Source organism: Neovison vison, chromosome 6 (assembly GCF_020171115.1).
Source record: "Neovison vison isolate M4711 chromosome 6, ASM_NN_V1, whole genome shotgun sequence".
Taxonomy (NCBI): Eukaryota; Metazoa; Chordata; class Mammalia; order Carnivora; family Mustelidae; genus Neogale; species Neogale vison.
This window is the reverse complement of record NC_058096.1, coordinates 130,876,845-130,899,421: the sequence shown is the minus strand read 5'-3', so window position 1 is coordinate 130,899,421 and position 22,577 is coordinate 130,876,845. Positions and strand designations below refer to the sequence as shown.

The window sequence follows — 22,577 nt, the reverse complement described above, 5'->3', positions numbered from 1 at the left end:
ATCTAACATATTAAAATTTTTAATTTGCCTTTCCTTTATAGATTGAAGCAGCTTTTAAGTTCTTATTCCAAAGTCTAACCTTCAAATGAACCTTATAGTCCCACTTTAAAACAAACAAACAAAAAAAATTCCCATGTTTACTGAGATATAATTGCCATAAAACATTGTGTAAGTTTAAGGTGTACAACATAATGATTTCACATATGTATATACTGCAAAATAACCATAGTATATTGTTTTATATACTTTTAAAAAGTCTGTTAAGTTGTATTTCTCAGTAACACTAATACTTAAACATGTATTATATATATGTAAGACAATGTTAGTATTTTTATAGAAATCACTTTAATATCTCAAGTTCTTAAACATGTGAGGTATACACAGCTATATTATGATACTCAGAGATGCTCTTTCCCTCTAGTTTAAAACCACAACACAAAACCACAACACAAAAGGCATTACCAAGTTGCCTTTTCTCCTTGTAGCCTTCTGACGAATTTTAAAGGATTTTTTCCTAAAATGTTCAGCTTGTTCATACCTTAAAAAAATAACAATAAAGTCAAACAAAAGAAACATGTCCAAAGTATCATATTTCAGTCAGATGAAAGCATTCCTTACCTAGTATAAAGCTTTTTTGGGCCCTTAAATGTAGCATAATTTCTAAAAATGATAGTCACATATAATTAAAAATCTTCAACAAAACCCTCATAAAACAAAATCAAACAAAACATCTAATCCTCCAAGTAGCTGACATTTAACAGATTTTTAACTGATTTAACTCATTCTGAATCTCTAAAGGATCCCCTAACTAAACAAAAATCTAAACTTTTAGTTTACTCCAACACCTTCTTCTGTACATGCTAATTTCTGGTGAAATATAAATGAGAAATTCACACGAAATTTGTGTGAAACAATACCTCTAGAAATTAAAAGAAAAAAATCCAATCTGTATCATTAACGATACATGATTTCTGATAGAGGAAAAGATGCATTCAGTGCGTGTCTAATAGATTTTTTTATTACACCAGGGATTGGCAAACTTTTTCTGGAATGGGCTACATAGTAAATATTTTATGCTTTGTGAGCCACATGGTCTCTACCTCAACTATGGAACTCTGTTGCATCACGGAAGGAACCACAGATAATATGTACATGAAAAAATGTGACTATGTTCCAATACAACCTTATTTACAAAACAAGGGGCCTAGTGGACTTGGCCTATCAACAATAGTTTGCAGCCCTCTATTAGCAGTGCACTTAAGATTACAAAGCTAGTTAGTGAAGGAGCCCAACTTCAAACCCGACTATATGACTCCAAAGTCCATGTTCTATCATCCATTCATCTTCAAATGGAGATGAATCTTGTAGTACTAATTTTCTGTTTACTCCACAAAGACTTGCCACCAAGAATAATCTTTGAACATGGTATATTCAAAAGATATCGGATAAAAAATTACACAGCCACAAAACAAAGCTTACCCCTAAGGACATTAAGAACTGTGATACCCCATCATAAAACCGGAGTATTACTGATCTAAGTCTTACTTATTTTGTTTCTGGTACAAAGTTGCCAGTGCCTCAAGTTCACGAGCAATATGGGGATGTTCCACACCATAAGCATTTTCGGAGATTTCTAAGGCCTGTTTATACAGCTGTTCCGCATTGCCAAACTTCTTCCACTGCACGTACACACTTGCTAGTTGGTGGAGGGACTGAGCTACTCTTGGGTGATCTGGATCTAAAGCTGTTTCTCGAATTTCTAGAGACCTCTGCAAAGGCACCACAGCCTAGGGGGGGAAGAAAAGGTTAAAGGCCAGTACCAGTAAGTGAGATGCTATACATCTGCAGTCTCGTTAGCACAACAAATGAAGGCGACACTAACTCCTAGCTAGGAGAGAAAAGCCAACCAGGAAAAACCCACCCCTGCCTCCTCCCTGCTGGAGTTACCTGACTGAGGAGGCCTAGATCCTTGAGAAATCGCCCCAGGGTTTCATAAAGATCAGCCAAGCAAATCATGTTCTCCTCGCCTTCGCAGCTTTTCTCATACTGCTTCAATGAATCAAAGTATTCTGCTGCCATTGCGCTTTTGTCTTTGCCAACAAACTGCCAGTAACTCAGCAACTCCGCAAAATGTCCTCTGTTTCAACCAAAAAATGTAATTTAATGAAAAACAAGCTTTAAAACCCACTACTGAATGAAAATGCCAGAATTCACGTCAGGCTACTGATGCTTCATTAGCAGGCAGGTACAGCATAGAGGGAGATAAGACTGTCCTCTGACTGTCCTCTGTGTCCATCCCTTCCTAGCTGTGTGGTGGTGAGCAGGTGGTCTGACCTCTTACACCTCATCATCCTTATCTGCAGAAGGGGGGGGTCACCAAACTGATCTGCCTCAGGTGCTACTATAAGCAGATGACAGCAGATAGCAAGTACTCCGTAATGCTGGCTGCTGTCACTACACTTACTAAAAACATCCCATTCTGAGTGGGAGACCTCACACTGCCTTCTTTCCCAATTAGCTAAATGCTACAGCCGAATCTAATTCCATCTGTCCTTCCTGGCCCACTCAGATGTCCCTCTTTGCCAGCTGCTTTCTGCTCTAAATCTCATTTTTATTATAGCATTATGGGGGTGGTTTGGTAATTTATTTATTTTGTGAGATATAATTGACATCCAAATTTATTAGCTTTGGGTGTACAACTCATGATTTGATATTTGTATATACAGTAGTCTGCCTTTGCCCCAGTTTCCCTTTCTCCAGTTTCAGTTAGTGGCCATCAACCATGGTCCGGGAGCAAATGCTCCTCCTTTGACGTAAGGTCAGAAGATTAATAGTAGCCCGTGGCTCCAGCACAATGCTTACTCCATTCACCTCACTTCATCTCATCACTGGGGCATTTATCATCTCACATCATCATGAGAAGAAGGATCAGTCCAGTAAGATATTTTGAGAGACAGACCACATTCATATAACCTTTATTATAGTATATTATTATAATTATTCTATCTCATTATTAGTTATTGCTGTTAATGTCTTATTATGCCCAATTCACAAATTGAACTTTATCACAGGTATGTATGTACAGGGAAAGACAATATATATAGGGCTCAGAATTATGTGTGGTTTCAGACACCCACTGAGGATCTTGGAAAGTATCCCTCCATGGGAAGGGGGAACTACTGTATGGCAAAATGATCACCAGAGTAAGTCTAATTAATGTCTGTCCCTGTACATAATTGTAATCCCTGTTAAAGGATTTTTTTTTCTTGTGATGAGAACTTTTAAGACCTACTTTCTTAGCAGCTTTAAAATATGCAATACAGAATTATCAACTATAGTCTCCATCCCCAAGACTTATTTATGACTTGAAGTTGTTACCTTTCTATTCCTTTTGCCCACTTTGCCCACTCTGACAATTACTAATCTCTTCTCTGCACCAAGGGCATGTTTGACTTTTGTTTTTGTTTTTTAGATTTCAGATATAAGTGAGATCATATAGTATTTGTCTTTCTCTAGCTTATTTCACTTAGCGTAATGTCCTAAGGATCCATCCATGTTGTTGCAAATGCCAAGATTTTGTTCTTTTTTATGGCTGAATAATATTCCATTGTGTGTATATAATGTGCACATTTATACACACACACACATCTTCTTTATCCATTCATCTATCAAGGGACACTTAGGTTGTTTTCTATTTTGACTATTGTAAATAATGCTATAATGAACATGGGGGTGCATATATCTTCTCAAATTATTGTATTTGTTTTCTTGATATAAACAGCAAGAAGTGAAATTGCTGGGTCATATTGCAGTTCTAGTTTAAATTTTTTAAGGAACCTCATACTGTTTTCCACAGTGGCTGTCCCAAATTACATTCCTACCAATAGTACATGATCCCTTTTCTCTACATCCTTGCTAGCATTTGTTATCTCTCGTTTTCTTGGTGATAGTAATTCCAACAGGTGTGTGATGATATCTCAATTTTCAATTTGCATTTCCCTGATGACTAGTGATGTTGAACATCTTTTCATGTATCTGTTGGCCATCTGGATGTCTTTTTAGAAAAATGTCTATTCAGATCCTCTGCCCATTTTTTTTTTTTAAGATTTTATTTATTTATTTGACAGAGATCACAAGTAGGCAGAGAGGCAGGCAGAGAGAGAGAGGAGGAAGGAGGCTCCCTGCTGAGCAGAGAGCCTGATGTGGGGCTCGATCCCAGGACCCTGAGATCATGACCTGAGCCGAAGGCAGCGGCTTAACCCACTGAGCCACCCAGGCGCCCCCCTCTGCCCATTTTTAAATCAGATTCTTGTTATTGATTTGTAGGAGTTCTTTATATATTTTGGATGTTAACCCCTTTGCAGATATACGATTTGCAAATATTTTCTCTCATTCATTTGGCTACCTTTCCATTTTGTTTATGGTTTCCTTTGCTGTGCAGAAGCTTTCTTAGTTTGATGTGATTCCACTTGTTTATTTTGCTTTTGTTGCCTTTGCTTTTTGTATCAGATACAAGAAATCATCACCAAGACTGATGTCAAGCAGTTTACTGCCTATGTTTTCTGGGAGTTCTATGGCTTCAGGTCTTATATTAAAGCTAAATTTAAAATGCCATTTTTCTTTGTTATACCAAATAACCACTTAACTCTGTTTTTTTTTTTTTTTTCAGAAGGTATTCTACAAATAAGTTTCTTACCTTTTATAAAGATTTTGAGACACAAAGAGATTGAGAAGGCAATCATGCAACTTCTGTTTACTTCCCTGCTGCTGAAAAAGCCAAGGGAGCTCATCTGCACTTCTCCAAGTCACTCGGTCCTGACTGTCAGAATGGAAAGGACAACACTCAGTAATACCTTCCAACAAGGAAATTACCTCCAAAGTCTTCAGACAAATGTTGAAGGGAGAAAAATGTGTTTGGCATCTATCTCCGACTCTTTAAATAAAATCTAATCTGAGAAAATTAGGTCAAAATCAGAAGCTCTAAGAAATAATCTAAGAAAATAAATACAGTGATATCAGGACCACTCATCAAATTCTCAAGGTGTTTTCCTAAATTTGAGCTTTTAAAAAAAAAATCAACGCAAATATATACACACAGTATACAGACACACACATATTTTTGAACGATTAAACTGGAATAAATAATAAAATGATCTTATATTGATTTCATGTAAGTTTAAATCTTTGCATGATATTAAAAGACTTACATAATAATCTCTTGTTCTTTTGACATTAACAGGGGAGATGAATAAATCTTTTCTATAATAATTAAATTTTTATACATTAAGTTATAAGCAAAGGAAGAGAGAATTAAAGACAGGGGTAAAACATGTTGCAGAAGAATAATACGGATATTCATAATACCTTAGCTGCATGGTGAAATAGTTGATTAGCTTTTGCCTACATGAAGAAACAATGGCTGGATCATCCATGTATTCCAGTCTTACTGTTTCCCAAGCCTGGGAAGAAAAAGAAAAAATATTGCAGTTTATTTTCTGTAAGTCCCCATATATCTAACAATTAATTTATAAACAAGAATTTGTAATTATTTTAATTTTACAGATGTATAATAGAGATGGCAAAAGACTTTTAAAATTCAGGATATGTTTATGTGATAAGCTGATAAAGAATAAAAATCTCCTGGAAGCACTTAAAACACAATTTAATTTAAACTTCTAGTTACTGCAGTAAAAATTATCAGAAATGTAGACTGAAAAAGTACCGGAAAGACTATATTTAAGCAATACACAATAGAGAAAGACAAGCCTGTGAAATTACAAACATAGTACACCTGCAAATATTACACAGCATACTCCCATGAAAGACTTCATTCACATTTGTATACATATAAGTCAACCACGGCATTGCAGATGGTAAGAATTATACCATTTGATAGTATTTACTACTACATACTAGACGTCATGCCTAGGACCTTACTAGGATCAAGAATCTGTCGATTCACTTCACAACCTCTGTAGTAGGCTAGAAAAATCTGCCCAAGGCTTACAGAATTTACCCAAGGCTACAGAGCTGTTAGCTGTGAAGAGGCCGAATTGTGAACTAAGGCATGCTCACTTGCTGAGCCCAAGCTCTTAAAACATAAATAATGACACCAGCAATCAATAATACATACAATTGAAAAAAATATTTTTTCCTCTTTCAGAAAGAAACTGCTTTTTAAAGAATTTTAAGTCCCTCTTTATCCCCAGTTTCAGTTTCTACAGCCTTAGCTGCCCATGGACAACTGGGATTTGAAGGGAGATGATCCTCCTTTGATATTATAGTCAGAAGGTCCATATGATGTAATGCTAGATCACAGTGCCCACATCATTCACCTCATCAGGTAGGCATTTTACCGGTAATCTCACATCATTACAAGAAGGGTGAATGCACTATAATAAGATATTTTGAGAGAGATCACATTCACATAACTTGGGAGTAGAGTATATTGTTACAACTGTTCTATTATAATGTTTCTTAATCTCTTACTATCCCTAAATTGAAAATTTAACTTTATCATGGGTATGTACTTAAAGAAAAAACATAGTGTATATGGGGCTTGGTACTATCCCAGTTTCAGGCATTAACTGGGGGTCTCAGAAGGTGTCCGCTGGGGATAAGAGGGCACTGCTATAATAGTCATTTCATAAAGGTACTTCATAAAAATGTTAGCCCAATTTTACATTTAATCTAAAATCAGTGCAAAAAATTTGGTAATGCCAAATTTCAGATTTCAATTTTGTCTTATAGTTGAAACATTTAAAATAGCATGATGTATGATGGCTTTTAAAAATTTTTTACTCTTTTATTTAAATTCAACTAATTAATATATAATGTATTATTAGCTTCAGAGGTAGAGGCCAGTGATTCTTCAGTCTTTTTTTTTTAATATTATATTAGCCACCACACAGTACATCATTAGTTTTTTATGTAGTTTTCCATGATTCATTGTTTGCATATAATACCCAGCGCTCCATGCAACACATGCCCTCCTTAATACCCATCACCGCGCTAACCACCCCCTGCCCCGGCAAAACCTTCAGCTTGTTTCCCGAAGTCCATAGTCTCTCAAGGCTTGTCTCCTCCTCCAAATTTCCCCACTTCATTTTTCCCTTCCTTCTCCTAATGTCCTCCATGCTATTCCTTATGTTCTACAAATAAGTGAAACCTTAAGATAACTGACTTTGCTTATTTCACTTAGCATAATCTCCTCCAGTTCTATCCATGTTGATGCAAATGTTGGGTATTCATCCTTTCATGGCTGAGTAATATTTCATTGTATATATGAACCACGTCTTCTTTATCCATTTGTCTGTTGAAGGGCATCTCGGCTCCTTCCACAGTCTGGCAATTATGGACATTGCTGCTATGAACATTGGGGTGCATGTGGCCCTTCTTTTCACTACATCTATATTTTGGGGGTAAATACCCAGTAGTGCAATTGCTGGGTCATATGGTAGCTCTATTTTTAACTTATTCTGGAACCTCTACACTGTTTTCCAACTTGCATTCCCACCAACAGTGTAGGAAGGTTCCCCTTTCTCCATAACCTCTCCAACATTTATTGTTTCTTGCCTTGTCAATTTTTGCCATTATAATTGGGGTAAGGTGGTATCTCAATGTGGTTTTGATTTGGATTTCCCTGATTGTTAATAATGATGAACATTTTCTCATGTGTCTGTTAGCCGTTTTATATCTTCTTTGGAGAAGTGTTTGTTCATGTATTCTGTTTCAGTCTTGGTAGTTTGTAGGTTTCTAAAAAGGCATCCATTTCTTCCAGGTTGCTTAATCTACTGGCATATAGCTGTTGATAATTATTTCTGATGATTGTTTCTATTTCCTTGGAGTTAGTCAATATCTCTCCCCTTTCATTCATAATTTTATTAATTTGGGTCCTTCTCTTCTCTTTTGGGTAAGTCTGGCCAGTGGTTTATTGATCTTATTAATTCTTTCCAAGAACCAACTTCATTGATTTGCTCTACTGTATTTCTGGTTTCTAATTCATTGATCTCTACCCTAATTTTAATTACTTCTCTTCTCATGCGTGGCTAAGGCTTTATTTTTGTTCTTTCTCTTTTCTCCAGTTCTTTAAGGTATCAACTTAATTTGTGTATTTGGGATTTTTCTTTTTTCTTTTCTTTTTTTTTTTGAGTGAGGCTTGGACGGCTATGTATTTCCCCCTTACAACTGTCTTTGCAGTATTCCATATGTTTTGCACTGACGTGTTTTCATTCTCAACGGTTTCCAAAAATTGTTGAAGCTCTTTTTTGATTTCCTGATGACCCAAACATTCTTAAGCAGATGGTCTTTAGCTTCCAAGTGTTTGAATTTCTTCCAATTTTTTTCTTGTGACTAAGTTCCAGTTTCAAAGCATTATGGTCTGAGAATATGCAGGGAATAATCTCAATCTTTTGGTATCAGTTGAGACCTGATTTGTGACCCAGTCTGTGGTATATTATGGAGAGTTTTATGTGCATTCAAGATGAATGAATATTCTGCTATTTTAGGGTGGAATGTTCTGTATATATTTAAGAGGTCCAGTTGGTCCGGTGTATCATTCAAAGCTCTCATCTTTGTTGATTTTCTGCTTAGATGATCTGTCTATTGCTGAGAAGGAGTTTTGAGGTCTCCTAATATATTATTATCAATATGTCTCTTTATTTTGGTTAACAGCTAGCTTATATAGTTGGCTGTTCCCCTGTTGGGGGTATAGATGTTCCCCAATTTTATATCTTCTTGTTGGATAGACCCTTTAAGAGTGATATAGTGTTCTTCTGTATCTCTAACTACAGTTTCTAGCTTGAAATTTAATTTGTCTGATATGAGAATTGCTACCCCAGCTTTCTCTTGAGGTCCACTGGCACGAAAAATGGTTCTCCATTGCTTCACTTTCAGTTTGGAAGTATCTTTAGGCGCAAAGAGTCTCTTGTAGACAGCATATGGATGGGTCATGTCTTTTTATCCAATCTGCAACCCTGCACTGTTTCATGGGAACATTTAGGTAATACACTTTGAGAGTGATTATTGAAAGATATTATTTTATTGTCATCATGTTGCCTGTGAAGTCCTTGTTTCTATAGATCATCTCTCTAAATTTCTGTTCTGTCACTCTTGGGGTCTTTCTCCTTTTATAGGACTCCTTTAATATTTCTTTCAGGGCCAGCTGGGTGGTCACATATTCTTTCAGTTTGTACCGGTCTTGGAAGCTCCTTGTCTCTCCAGCCATTCTGAATGACAGCGTGTCTGGATAAAGTATCCTTGGCTGCATATTCCTCTCACTCAGTACCCTGAACATGTCTTGCCAACCCTTTCTTGCTTACCAGGTCTCTCTAGACAGGTCTGACATTTTTCTGATGTTCCTCCCTCTGTATCTAAGAAATCGCTTCCCCCTCACTGCTTTCAAGATTATTTCCTTGGATCTAAGATTTGTAAATTGTACTATTATATGTTATGGCATTGATCTGTTCTCATTGATCTTGGGAGGGGCCCTCTCTGCCCCTAAGACACGAATGCTTCTTTCCTTCCCCAGATTAGGGAAGTTCTCAGCTACAATTTGCTGAAATATATCTTCTAGACCTCTCTCTCTTTTCACCCACTCAGAGATCCCAATAGTTCTGATATTGGAATCTTTCATTGAGCCACTATTCTCTTAGTTCAATACCCTGGTTTTATTTTATTTATTTATTTATTTATTTATTTATTTAACAAACAGAGATCACAAGTAGGCAGAGAGGCAGGCAGAGAGGGAGAGAGGAGGTAGCAGGCTCCCTGTTGAGCAAAGAGTCTGATGCAGGGCTCAATCCCAGGACCCTGGGATCATGACCTAAGCCGAAGGCAGAGGTTTTAACCCACTGAGCCACTCAGGTGCCCCTCGATACTCTGGTTTTAATTTATTTTTCCCATGCCACCTCAGTTACCTTCTTTTCTATCATCTTATCCTCTGGCTCATGAATTTGTTCTTCTGCTTCATTTACCCTGGCAGAGTATCCAGTTTAGAGTGCATTTCATTCATGGCATTTCTAAATTTTACCTGATTAGATATAATTTCTGCCCTTACAGATTATATATTGTCATTAATATTTTTCTCAAGCCTAGATATCACCTAGATAATTGTTACTCTGAAGTCAATTTCTGACATCTTGGTTATATCCATATCCATTAGTTCTGTGGCAGAGGCCTCAATCTCTGAATCATTCCTGTGTTGGGGGTTCCTCCTCTTAGTCATTTTGTTGAGGGGTGGTTAGGGGAATGTACAGAGTCCAAATTATTGACCACAACCCAAGCAAGATGTACCTGTTTTACAGGGACCTTAAAGTTGTCCCCTCTTGTTCTTCCAGTCTGTCTTCTGGGGGAGGGCCCTGCTGCACTGTTACTCAGACAACCCTATTTGGACAGAGTTGACTTGCCCCCGTGGGGGGGGTGATAGGCTCAGTGAAAACCCGTTTTGGGGGGCTTTTGCTCTGTAGTGGCTTTCCACATCTCTTCTAAGAGTCAGAGAAGAAGGGTCCATATCTCTCTGTCTCAGAACAGAGAGGTCACAGTCTGCTCTCCACTGAGCTCTCCAGACCACACTGTCTCCCTCTTGGTCTGTGCTGCTAAATACCACAGCGTCCTGGGTTGTGTGCCCCACAGCAGTACTCCCAGCCCTCACTCCCAGGGCCAGGCATGTCTCTGTTCTTTGTGCTTCTAAAACCATAAGCCACCCCCATTTGCAAGTACGCCCCAGTAGCTTCAGATTTTAGTCTGGGGGGCTGCCCTAAAGTCCTTTCCCTGACACTACCAGTTTGGGAGTCTGAGCTCAGTCCCCAGTGTGGGAAGCTTTTGTGCTCTGGCACAAGTTCCCAGAGGTTCCCTCTCCTTCCATTTATCTTTCAATATCGCCCACAGAATCATGGCTCCCCACTTCATACCTCAAGACCAACTGCCAGAGATATTCTGTTTGTAGAGACCCAGATATATCTTCTTACATCTCAGGCTGATTTCATGGGTGTTCAGAATGGTCTGAGAGATATCTAGCTCAATTCAGGGAACCAGCTGAAATAGGATCCCCTACTCCTCCACGACCTTTTTTCTTGATTCTTCAGTCTTCTATAAGACTGAGGGCTCAGTACATCATGTGCCCTCCTTAATGTCCATCACCCACTTACCCCCTCCCCCTATCCTCTCCTCTCCAGCAAACCTGTTTGTTTCCTACGATTAAGATCTCTTATGGTTTGTCTACATCTCTGATATTGTCTTGTTGTATTTTTCCTCTCTTCTCCACTGATCCTCTGCTTTGTTTCTTAGATTCCACATATGAGTGATATTATGCAATAACTGTCTTTCTCTGATCGATTTACTTCACTCAGCATAATATCCTCCGGTTCCATCCACGTCATTGCAAATGGCAACATTTTATCTTTTTGATGGCTGAGTAGTTTTCCACCCCCCCCAAACACAAACAAACACACACACACTCCACATCTTCTTTATCCATTCATCTGTCAGTGGACACCTGGACTCTTTTCGGAGTTGGGCTATTGTGGACATTACTGCTGTAAACATTTGGGTTCACGTGCCCCTTCGGATCACTACATTTCTATCTTTGAGGTAAATACCTAATAGTGCAATTTCTGGGTCATAGAGTAGCTCTGTTTTCAACTTTTTGAGGAAAATCCATACTGTTTTCCAGAGTGGCTGCACCTGCTCACATTCCCACCAACAGTGTAAGAGGAGGGTTCCCCTTTCTCGGCATCCTTGCCAACATCGGTCATTCCTTGATTTCTTAATTTTAGCCATTCTGACTAGTGTGAGATGGTATCTCAATGTGTGGTTTTTTGTTTGTTTGTTTGTTTTAGATTTTATTCATTTATTTGTCACAGAGAGCGCACAAGCAGAGGGAGTGGGAGGCAGAGGGATAAACAGGTTCCCCAATAAGAAAGGAGCCCGATATGGGACTTGAAGTGCAGGGCCCTGGGATCATGACTGGAGCCAAAGGTAGACGCTTAACCCACTGAGTCACCCAGTCACCCAAAACCACCCATGTGCTTTTGATTTGTATTTCCCTGATACTGAGTGATGTGGAGCATTTTTTCATGTGTCTGTTGGCAATTTGTATGTCTTCTTTGCAGTCAAATGCTCTACCCCTGAGCTATACCCCCATGTATGTCTTCTTTGGCGAAATGTCTGTTTATATCTTCTGTCCATTTCTTGACAGGATTATTTGTTCTTTGGGTGTTAAGTTTGGTAAATTCTTTACAGACTTTGGATACAAATTCTTTATTTGATAAGACATTTGCAAATAACTTCTTCCATTTTGTCAGTCATATTTCAGTTTTGTCAACTGTTTCCTTTGCTGTGAAAAGCTTTTTATCATCATGAAGTCCAACAGTTCATTTTTACTTTTGTTTTCATTGCCTTTAGAGAGTTCTCTAAAAAGAAATTGCTTTGGCTGAGGTCACAGAGATTGCAGCCTCTATTCTCTTACATTAAGGTCTTTCATCCATTCTGAGTCTATTTTTGTGTATGGTGTAAGAAAATGGTCCAGTTTCATTCTTCTGCATGTGGCTGTCCAATTTTCCAACACCATTTGTTGAAGAGACTGTCTTTTCCATTGGATATTCTTTCCCGCTTTTTCAAAAGACTAGTTGACCACAGAGTGAGGGTCCACTTCTGGGGTCTCTATTCTGTTCCATTGATATGTGTCTGTTTTTGTTCCAGTAGCATACCATCGTCCCGATTACATCTTTGTAATAGAGCTTCAAGTCTAGGATCGTGATGTCACTAGCTTTAGTTCCCTTTTTAAACATTTCTCTGGCTGTTCAGGGTCTTTTCAGATTCCATACAAATTTTAGAATTATTTGTTCCATGAAAAAAGTGGATGGTATTTTGATAGGGATTGCACTGAGTGGGTAGATTGCTTTGGGTAGCATAGACATTTTCACAATTTTTGTTCTCCAATCCATGAGGAAAGAATGTTTTCCCATTCCTTTGTGTCGTCCTCAATTTCTTTCATGAGTGTTCTATAGTTTTTAGAGTACAGATCCTTTACCTCTTTGATTAGATTTATTCCAATGTATATGGTTTTGGGTGTAATTGTACATGGAATTGACTCAATTTTTCTTTTTTTCTGTCTCATTGTTATTGTATAGAAATGCAAATGATTTCTGTGCATTACTTTTATATCCTGCCACTTTACTGAATTCCTGTATGAGTTCTAGCCATTTGGGGTGGAGTCTTTTGGGTTTTCCACATAGCATATCTTGTCATTTGTGAAGACTGAGAGTTTGACTACTTCTCTGCTGATTCAGATGCCTTTTATTTCTTTTTGTTGTCTAATTGCTGAGGCTAGGACTTCTAGTAGTATGTTGAACAGCAGTGGTAATAGTAGACATCTCTTTTATGTTCCTGACCTTAGGGGAAAAGCTCTCAGTTTTTCCCCCCACTGAGAATGAGTTTTGCTGTGGCCTTTTCCTACATGGCTTTTATGATCTTGAGGTATCTTCCCTCCACCACTACACTGTGAAACGTTTTAATCAAGAAAGGATGCTGTACTTTTTCAAATGCTTTTTCTGCATCTATTGAGAGGAGCACATGTTTCTTATCCTTTATTAATGTAGTGTGTCATGCTGATTGATTTACAGATATCAAACCACCCTTGTGGCCCCAGACTAAATCCCACTTGGTGGTGGTGAATAATCCTTTTAATGTACTGTTGGATCCTATTGGTTAGTATCTTGGTGAGAATTTTGGCATCCATATTCCTCAGGGATAGTGGTCTGTAATTCACCTTTTGGTGGGGTCTTTGTCTCATTTTGAGATCAAGGTAATGATGGCATCATAAAGGGAGTTTGGAAGTTTTTCTTCCATTTCAATTTTTTGAAACATCTTCAGAAGAACAGGTATTCACTAAATGTTTGGTAGAATTCCCCTGGGAAGCTGTCTGGCCCTGGACTCTTGTCTGTTGTGAGGTTTTTGATTACTGCTTCTATTTCCTTACTGGTTATGAGTCTGTTCAGGTTTTCTATTTCTTCCTGTTTTAGTTTTAGTAGTGTATAAGTTTCCAGAAATGCATCCATTTCTTCCAGATTTTCTAATTTTTTTTTAAAAAATATTTTCTTTATTTATTGAGAGGGAGAGAATGAGTGGTAGGGAGAGACAGAGGGAGAAGGAGGGAGAAGCAGACTCCCCACTGAGCAGGGAGCCTGATGTGGGACTCAATCCCAGGACCCAGAGATCATGACCTATTTTTATTGATTTGAGGGGAGTTTTCTGTGCCTCCTGGATTTGAATGCATGCTTCCTTCCCCAGACTACGGAAGCTGTCCACTATAATTTGCTTCAATATACCTTCTGCTCCACTCTTTCCTCTTCTGAGATCCCAATTATTTTAATATTGTTTCACTTTATGGTATGACTAATCTCTTGAATTTCTCCCCTGTGGTCCAGTAGTTGTTTATCTTTCTTTTTCTCAGCTTCTTTATTCTCCATCATTTTGTCTTCTATATCACTAATTCTCTCTTCTGCCACATTCATCAAAGCTTCCATTTTATATTGCATCTCATTAATAGCCTTTTTAATTTCAATTTGATTATATTTTAGTTCTTTTATTTCTCTAGAAATGGATTCTCTAGTGTCTTCTATGTTTTTTTCAAGCCTAGCTAGCTATCTTTATAATCATTATTCTGAATTCTAGTTCTGACATCTTACTTATATCCATACTGATTAGGTTCCTGGCCGTTAGTACTGCCTCTTGTTCTCTTTTTTGAGGTATGAGTTTTTCCATCTTGTCATTCTTACAGAAAGTGATTGCTTTTCTATTTGTAGACTTGCAGCTATTCTTTTCTTTGCTCTCCAGTTGAGTTCACAGGTGTTTAGAATGATTTGATAGCTATCTAGCTGAGTTCCTGGGACCAGACAAAACTAAGATCTCCTACTCCTCTGCCATCCTGGACTATCTCCTGGTATGTTGACATTTAAAAGTAAAAAACCTTATTAAAAAAAACACTTACCTGTAGATGTTGAAACTTGAGCAAGCCACAACCATAAGTCAATAAGCACATTTTGTGTAAACTGTGAATAAGGGAGGTCAAGACAGCCCAGGAAAGCTCAGGGTAGAGTTCCATCAGTTCTGATTCACTCACGCCATTGTGACTAACATTTATGAGGCAGAGAATCTAGGTAAAGAAATGAATTAAGAATGATCATAAGCCACCTCTATAAGTAAGAAAAAGCCATTAAAATTTCTATAACTCTTTTAAGGTTATTAACTTCTTATTCAAACTTATTATTCAAATGATTTAATAAAGGAAGAAACATATTTTTTAGAATAAAACACACTTTCCAAAAGACAATAATCAGAAATAAGATAGTGTATACATCAAATCTAGCATGTGAAAGACAACACACAGAAAAAAGTTTGATGAAAATTAAAACCTCTGTGGGCATCTGGTGACTTAGTTAAGTATCTACCTTCAGTTCAGGTCATGATGCGGCCCTGGGTCAGGCTCCCTGCTCAGTGGGGAATCTGCCTCTCCCTGGGGAGTCTGCCTCTCCCTCTGCCCTCTGTCCCTCCCTTTCTCTTTGCTTGTGCTCTCTCTCAAACAAACAAATAAAATCTTTTTAAAAAAGAAAAAAACTTGGAACCTCAGGAAATAGATTAAAACTAATGACAAAGTTCCAATTTGGGGAAGATGGTAGAAGAAAATGGTTCTTCTACTATAAATGCCTGTTAACATAAGACAACATATAACGAAATACCTTTAAAAGCACAAGTGAGCCTGCAAAAGGGAAAGGGAAATCCCCCAGGTGCCAAAAATGAATAGGAAAGCAAACATCGGAGGGCTAAGTGCTGGAGTTACTGTCCCTGGGGAAAGTGAGGGTATCGGCTAGGCAGCAATCTCAGTAATTTAAGGGCTTGGGTTTTCACACCCACAGTGGGGATGGAAGGTATGCCCTTAAACCTGGTAAGGTGAGTAGCTGGAACTAGAAAGCTTGCTAACACCAGAAATAAGCAGCGAATAAGCAACGAATAAGCAAAACTGGAACAGAAGAGGTCAGAAAACAAACTCATGTTAATTTGTTGAGTGTGATATCCAAATCAGCAGAAACGATGTGCTATTTAGTAAAATGAAATTAGCTGGCCATATGATAAAAGATTAAAAAGCAGATTCCTTCTTCACATAATAAACAAAAATAAGTTCTTAAGGACTCACACAGGAAGAACGAAAGTGTAAAACATTTTAAAGGGAAAAATACATATGCGAACATTCTTATGATAACAAAATATTTTTGGATAATAGAAGATTTTTAAAATAAGATATAACAGGCAAAAACCATGAAAGAAACTATTAATAAATCTGACTTCAACAAAATAAAACTCTGTATAATGAATGATACTAAAAAGTTAAGTCAATAAACAAACTGGAAAAAGATAATTATCTGCAAACTCTGTAACAGAATTTGTATTCAGTATGCACAATGTTTAAGAGCTCCTAGAGATCAATAAGAAAGACAACTCAATTAAAACTCATGTAAGAAGACCTGAATCAGCAATTCACATAAAGAGGAAACAAGAATAGCCAATAAACATGAACAGATGAAAAATTTCAATGGTAATTAGGAAAATGCAAATTTCTTGAGCTATCACTTCTGGCCATAGGTATGGCAGCCAGCCTTCCTGTATATGCTTGAAATATACTTAAGCAAAGATTTAAAAAAAATTACTATTTTCTTCAATTCACACATAAATGCAAACTTTTATGAGTTTTTTTTTTAAAGATTTTATTTATTCATTTGACAGACAGAGATCACAAGTAGGCAGAGAGGCAGGCAGAGAGAGAGAGAGAGGAGGAAACAGGCTCCCTGCTGAGCAGAGAGCCCGATGCGGGACTCGATCCCAGGACCCTGATATCATGACCTGAGCCGAAGGCAGAGGCTCAACCCACTGAGCCACCCAGGCGCCCCCAAACTTTTATGAGTTTTATAAGTTTATTATCCTTTACCTGTTTCATTAGTTCTTTATCCATATCATTTGCCATGGACTCCTGGATAGATCGCAGAGCAAGTCTATATAATGAAATAGTATCTTGACACTGGAAACACTGATGAAGGATTTTATCTAAATTGCCTGCTCTTCCAGCACTGTTGGAATTGAGAATAGATTTAATTTCTTACAGACAGCCAACATCTGTGAAAAATTTGGGGTAGATAAAAACAATGTGGTCTCTATTTTTTATACTTCAAATGAAAACAGTAATTCAATAAAACATGATATAGGAATATGACACTTGTATGGGGCTGCTTGAGTCATCAGTTTTATTTTAGTATACTAGTTAGCTCAATTCAGTGAACACATGCTGGGAACCTACTATGTGTCAAGCAATTACTGCACATTATAGAACACAGAAATGAGTAAGTCATGGTTCTAATCATCTAGAAACATGCTACTTACATACAGGAAGCAGGAAAATAATTATAAATGTTATTAGTTAACCATGCAAGTTAAATTTATTTAGAGTCAGGATTTAGGAGCCATCAAGCTTAAGACAATCAGTAAAAAGGGTAGTTTGTTTTAAAATATTACACATTATTCACTAATAGTTTCTTTTTTAAATATGAATATATATAGAGAAGAAAAAATAAATAAAAGGTCTATAGGCCCTGTCTATAGGCCTAATAAACTTTCTAAGGGCCTAATATATATGGGAAGCCATTTCAGATTTCTTTCTAAATCGGCATTACTGTACATCAATTTTATTTAAACCAAAAGTCTTATTTATGGCCCAGCAGGCACACATTGTACATCTGCCTTGTAAGTGAGCAGCCTAAAGGAAAACCATCTGTCTGTAAGATATGGACCAATGGTTCTACCGTCTGCATTTTTTAATGTTAAAAAACATGATTTATCATCTTTCAAGCTTTTACAAGACATAAAAAAGGTATATAACCCATAAGAACTGTCCATTCTCCAGAGCACTTTCTTCCCCATGAAGATTGTGTTTCCCAGGCAGCTGTCCTAACTTGGGCTTGAATAAAACTCTCTTTCTTACTTTTAGAGGTTCTGAAAGTTTGTTCATTTTGTGTCAACACTCTTAAAATAGCTAAATTCAATAAATATTATGGAATGTGTGGAAAGGGACTCCTGCTCTTGGAGTGGACTCAGTCCAGCTTCTGATGTTCACAGAGGCCAGACGCACTGGAGACAGTGGAAGAAGATTGTGGGAATATCACAGGCAAGTCAAAATTGTAGAAGACGTTTTCATTTCAAATCTAGTTCTCAAGATGAGAATGTGGAATTAAGAGCCAAGAGTATGAGATTCACGGTTTAGAATAGGAGTCGGGAGTACAATTACTGTCCATTGCAATGATTACCAAAACCATATTCATCTTTTTTGGTCTCTGGTTGTGAAGAGACAAAGTAAGGTGAGGTACTGAAGAAGAAACATAGTTACACTTTGTAAGGTTTATCTAAAGACAAATGACTAAAGGGTATCTAGAACAGAAAAACCTAAGATGAAAGGTTTATCAGGATATAAGAATAGAGACAGTGAAAAATTCCTATATACCTACCTACTAATAATATTCAAGGTCACCCCAAAACAGCACGTGTTTGCCTCAGTTGTCCCTCACTTTCTCAAAGCTAGGGGGCTCAAGCAGGTGACAAGGAGCACCCATGGGCCCCATGGAGGGCAAAGATGGCCTTCATTGGCAACCCCCAACAGGGAAACAGTGTGATGCAAATGAGACAACTATATCCAATACGTTCTTGTAATGCATGGGCTATCACCAATCTGCAGTCATGAGTCCCATTCTCCCAGGATGTTAGTATCACTGTTAGAACCCACAGAATCTGATGTGAGTGGCTGAGAGAGACTGCCGCAATGATTGTTCTCAGTTTCACAAGGTGAGGAAGCAGTCTGCAGCAAACACAAAACATGCAGATCATGTAAAATCGCCACCACTTACCATGAGATCATTTTGCCGAAAACGGTGACATAAAGGGCATTGCAGGTCGTAGCAGAACGACAGTGTCGTTCTAACTTCTTCTCCTGCATCAGTTTACCAGAACACAAAACAAACACAAAAACACAAAACCACCCTGAAATGAAATTGACTTTACTACAGAGTCTTCAACAAATATCCCTGGCAGAAATGACATGGTTCCTGCCACCTGAATAGTGACATCACTGCCACGCAGTGGTGGACCGCAGATGTTCTGCTTTTAAACATTCCTGCTTAATATAATATAATAAAGTAAAACTTAAGCCCCAAATGTTTTTTATTGCTTTTTCTATATTTGTTAGTAGTTTAAGAGCCCATGTATTTAACAATCAGGAAACTTCAATTTCCCTTAACACAATAGAGAGTTCCTATATTGAATTTTAAATCTCATATAAGGTGTTTTATAGGAAAGCTGATAGTAAAAGAGCAACAAATTAAAAATACTTACCTGCTCTTTATTCAATTTAATGTCCACAGAGTGGCATTCTGCAATTATAAGAGATTTTGCATCTTTTGGATTTAAAGGATCAAGATGAAGTGTAGGCCATAACCTTTTATTCAAAGAAAAGAAAATGAAATTCTTTTCTAAGAAGACAATAAAAGCTGTAATCCACCCAAACCCAAGTCAAAATCCATTACAAGAGTTAATTTTTTATATTGCTTTTATAAAGTAAACAAAACTAATCTCTGTCAATCTTACTAGGTAAAGTTATTTAATTCTTTTTAACATGTATATCATTACTTTTAGGAATCAATCCCAACAAAGACTTTTAAATAGCATAGGCAGTAAAGGTGGTAGAAGTAAAGTGGTAAAACACTTCCAGTTCCATGTTCCATACTAATAATAAAACTAAACATATTAGTACCTATGAAGAATAGTACAAGGTAGTGTTTGCCCACAAATTACTTGTAATCCAATTGGAATGTAATCACCCTGTAACATCCATTCTCAACAGGGTATTGAAAATTGTTTCAGGGTGGGGAAATGAATATTACTCTTTTTATTATAAAGTGCAAATATACACACACATATCTGTTTATACACATAAACTGATATATAGCATATGGATGGTATTAAAATTTCTTGGGGTGAGGGAGGTGATTAGGAAGAAAGTGTCTAAAAAGGCTCCTAAGGGGAACAAAAATAGGTTAAGAAACACTGCCCTACAGAATTCAACCACTGTCTTCCTTTTTTGAGGACTGCCAAAGTAAGCACATGTTTGAGGATAACAGGTGTCTAGTTTCATAGCCCAGACCTCTCCCTATTCTTCTCATCTGTAAATGTCATTGCCTGCTAGCCATCACTAGCCGGAGGTACAACTGGCAACTCAGGCTAACCATGTCCAAAACAAAACTTACACCCTTTCCTCCACAAACCTGCCCATCCTCTGTGTTCCCTATTTCAGTTCATGGAACCATAATTCACTTAATTTCGCAAGCCAGAAACTTGGGGGCCATCTAGCCCACCCTGCCTTGGTATCCCAGCTCTAACCTCCCACCAAAGCCTATAGAGTATATCTTTCTCCTGAATTTATCCAATTCTCCCCACCTTCCTCCCTGCCACTTACATGAAAAACATGAAAACACAAACACACATGCAAAAACCTTTTCCGATTTGTACTTAACACATTCCATGTAATCTGAAAGAACTGGAGTGAGCATCGTACCTCCAGGCTGGAGGGCATGTTTCTACATTCACAGAAACAATTACTCTTACATTCACTGGCAGTGGGTCGATCAGCCATTTCATGTGTTTTTCAACTTGCTTAAAAATATAAAAACAAAATTCATTCTATTAATTCAAAATATTTCAAAACAATCTGGTAATAGCTCCTCAAGTAAAATGAAATTGTCATTAAGTTTCCCATTATTATTAAGGATATACTCTTGTTTTGGGATGATAAATTTAATCTCAAGATATTAAAAGAACAAGTGGCAAAATACTATTATAGCTGATAGGAATTCTGGACACTTAAGGAAATGTCAAGGTCCTAGAAATAAGTCAAAATTAACATTTTTTGCTAATTGATTCATTCAATTGGTTTTCCCCAATAAGATACTAGTGTGTATTGGCATACAGTACATTTTTTATGCACGTGTTTCCTCCCTAGAAACTGAACAGATATACTAGAAATAACACCAACATTTTCTTCTCATAAACATATTTAAATGCCTGCTATAGCCATTACTGATAATTTTGTTTCTTTCTGAGAGTACCAGTAGGTTACAAAGTGAAAACAGTACCTGAACTTGATCTATGGAATCAATAATGATGATGATGCTGCCTTGATGACGGGCAGAGAGTTTTTCCAGCCAGCGTGGAAATTCTTCCAGAAGCTTAGCTGGATCCAGTGTTAGAGCAGATACCGACCAAGAGTGTTGCATCAACTGCAAGAATTCAAGCAGTTACACTTCATCACAGCTGGTGGGAAACATTTTTATCCTGACTTTTTAAACCCAAATTGAGTGATCAAGAGGAACCAACTGCATCAAGTATTTTTAACCTTATACAAATCTAAAACAAATGGGTAATGTTGAAAATTGAAAATTATTGGGTATTCATCCCTAACAGCTTCTGATTTGAAATAAAAATTCTGATAATCCCAAAACATGGCATTTTATACCTTTAGAGTTAATCGTTTAATAATCAAGGAGGACTCAGAGCTGGTTGACATGGGCCTTCCCACAAAATGAGAAAGAATTAGCGTGTTAGGGGAATTCTTCTGTTGTAACTGAATCCTGAAAGAAAAAGACCTTTTAGAATAGTGATGAAACTCACTTATTATCAACAAAAAAAGAATTCACAATGCAATTAAATATTAAGTGCTACCCAACTGTCAGCAATCATATGGTCAATCACTTCTGAATAAACATGGGACATTCCATTTTCAGTCCACTTTTAGATCCTTTTAAATAAGCATTTAAAAATTAAAGAATCATTTTAATTACAAGTTGATATTAACTAATGGAAACCAATATAATATACATTTGAGGCCAATGTTTTAGTGAAATGAGCATTACCCTTTAATAAGCAGAGGAAAAAAGAAACTTCTTTGCTAAGTACAAAAATATTATTTTCCAACAAACTATTATTTTCCACTAAATAAAAGAGCAGTAAAAAGGAAGAAACATATGCTAACTCTTCAATGTAAATCATAATTATGAAAGGAAATATTCTTACGAATTGTTTTTAAATAATAGAAATAAAAATGAAAGTAAAAAAGAGTTTATCGGCTTCTATAAACCTTAGTCCCCAATCTGAGGAACCACTCTGCATTCACAATACACGTCATCCTTTATTTTGATGTTCTTTACGACTTATCTCACTCTAAACAGTCTGTCTTTGCCTTCTTTCAAATATTTAAAATCTCAATGAAACTTTGAAGATGAAGCCAGTAATTGAAAACACAGGCACATCCCCTGTATATCTAGTTCACCTAATTCCATTCCACAAGGACCACTTCCTTACATAGCGCGGCTTAGCTCTAACCTTCGTAATTAGTGTACACAATCACAAATGGCCCTATTTTCTATTCCTTTCTCATCCTGTATCCCAATATTCAAATTGTATATAGTTCAGGGCATGACTCTATTATT

The 22,577-nt window shown here is 37.2% G+C and overlaps 1 protein-coding gene across 3 annotated transcripts in view; it reads right to left on the bottom strand.

Annotated features, from left to right (window-relative positions):
* The window catches only part of NPHP3 (nephrocystin 3), a 49,183-nt gene that overhangs the window by 6,862 nt on the left and 19,744 nt on the right, over positions 1-22,577 (bottom strand). For all 3 annotated transcript variants that reach the window (XM_044252357.1, XM_044252358.1, XM_044252359.1), the window contains exons 11-22: positions 21,605-21,719; positions 21,225-21,368; positions 20,648-20,745; positions 19,429-19,531; positions 18,945-19,027; positions 16,982-17,120; positions 14,990-15,154; positions 5,365-5,459; positions 4,697-4,819; positions 1,948-2,137; positions 1,546-1,787; positions 463-538 (exon numbers count right to left, since the gene is read on the bottom strand). In XM_044252357.1, coding sequence (XP_044108292.1) covers positions 463-538; positions 1,546-1,787; positions 1,948-2,137; positions 4,697-4,819; positions 5,365-5,459; positions 14,990-15,154; positions 16,982-17,120; positions 18,945-19,027; positions 19,429-19,531; positions 20,648-20,745; positions 21,225-21,368; positions 21,605-21,719 — 1,573 coding nt within the window. The remainder of the gene's footprint in view (positions 1-462; positions 539-1,545; positions 1,788-1,947; positions 2,138-4,696; positions 4,820-5,364; positions 5,460-14,989; positions 15,155-16,981; positions 17,121-18,944; positions 19,028-19,428; positions 19,532-20,647; positions 20,746-21,224; positions 21,369-21,604; positions 21,720-22,577) is intronic.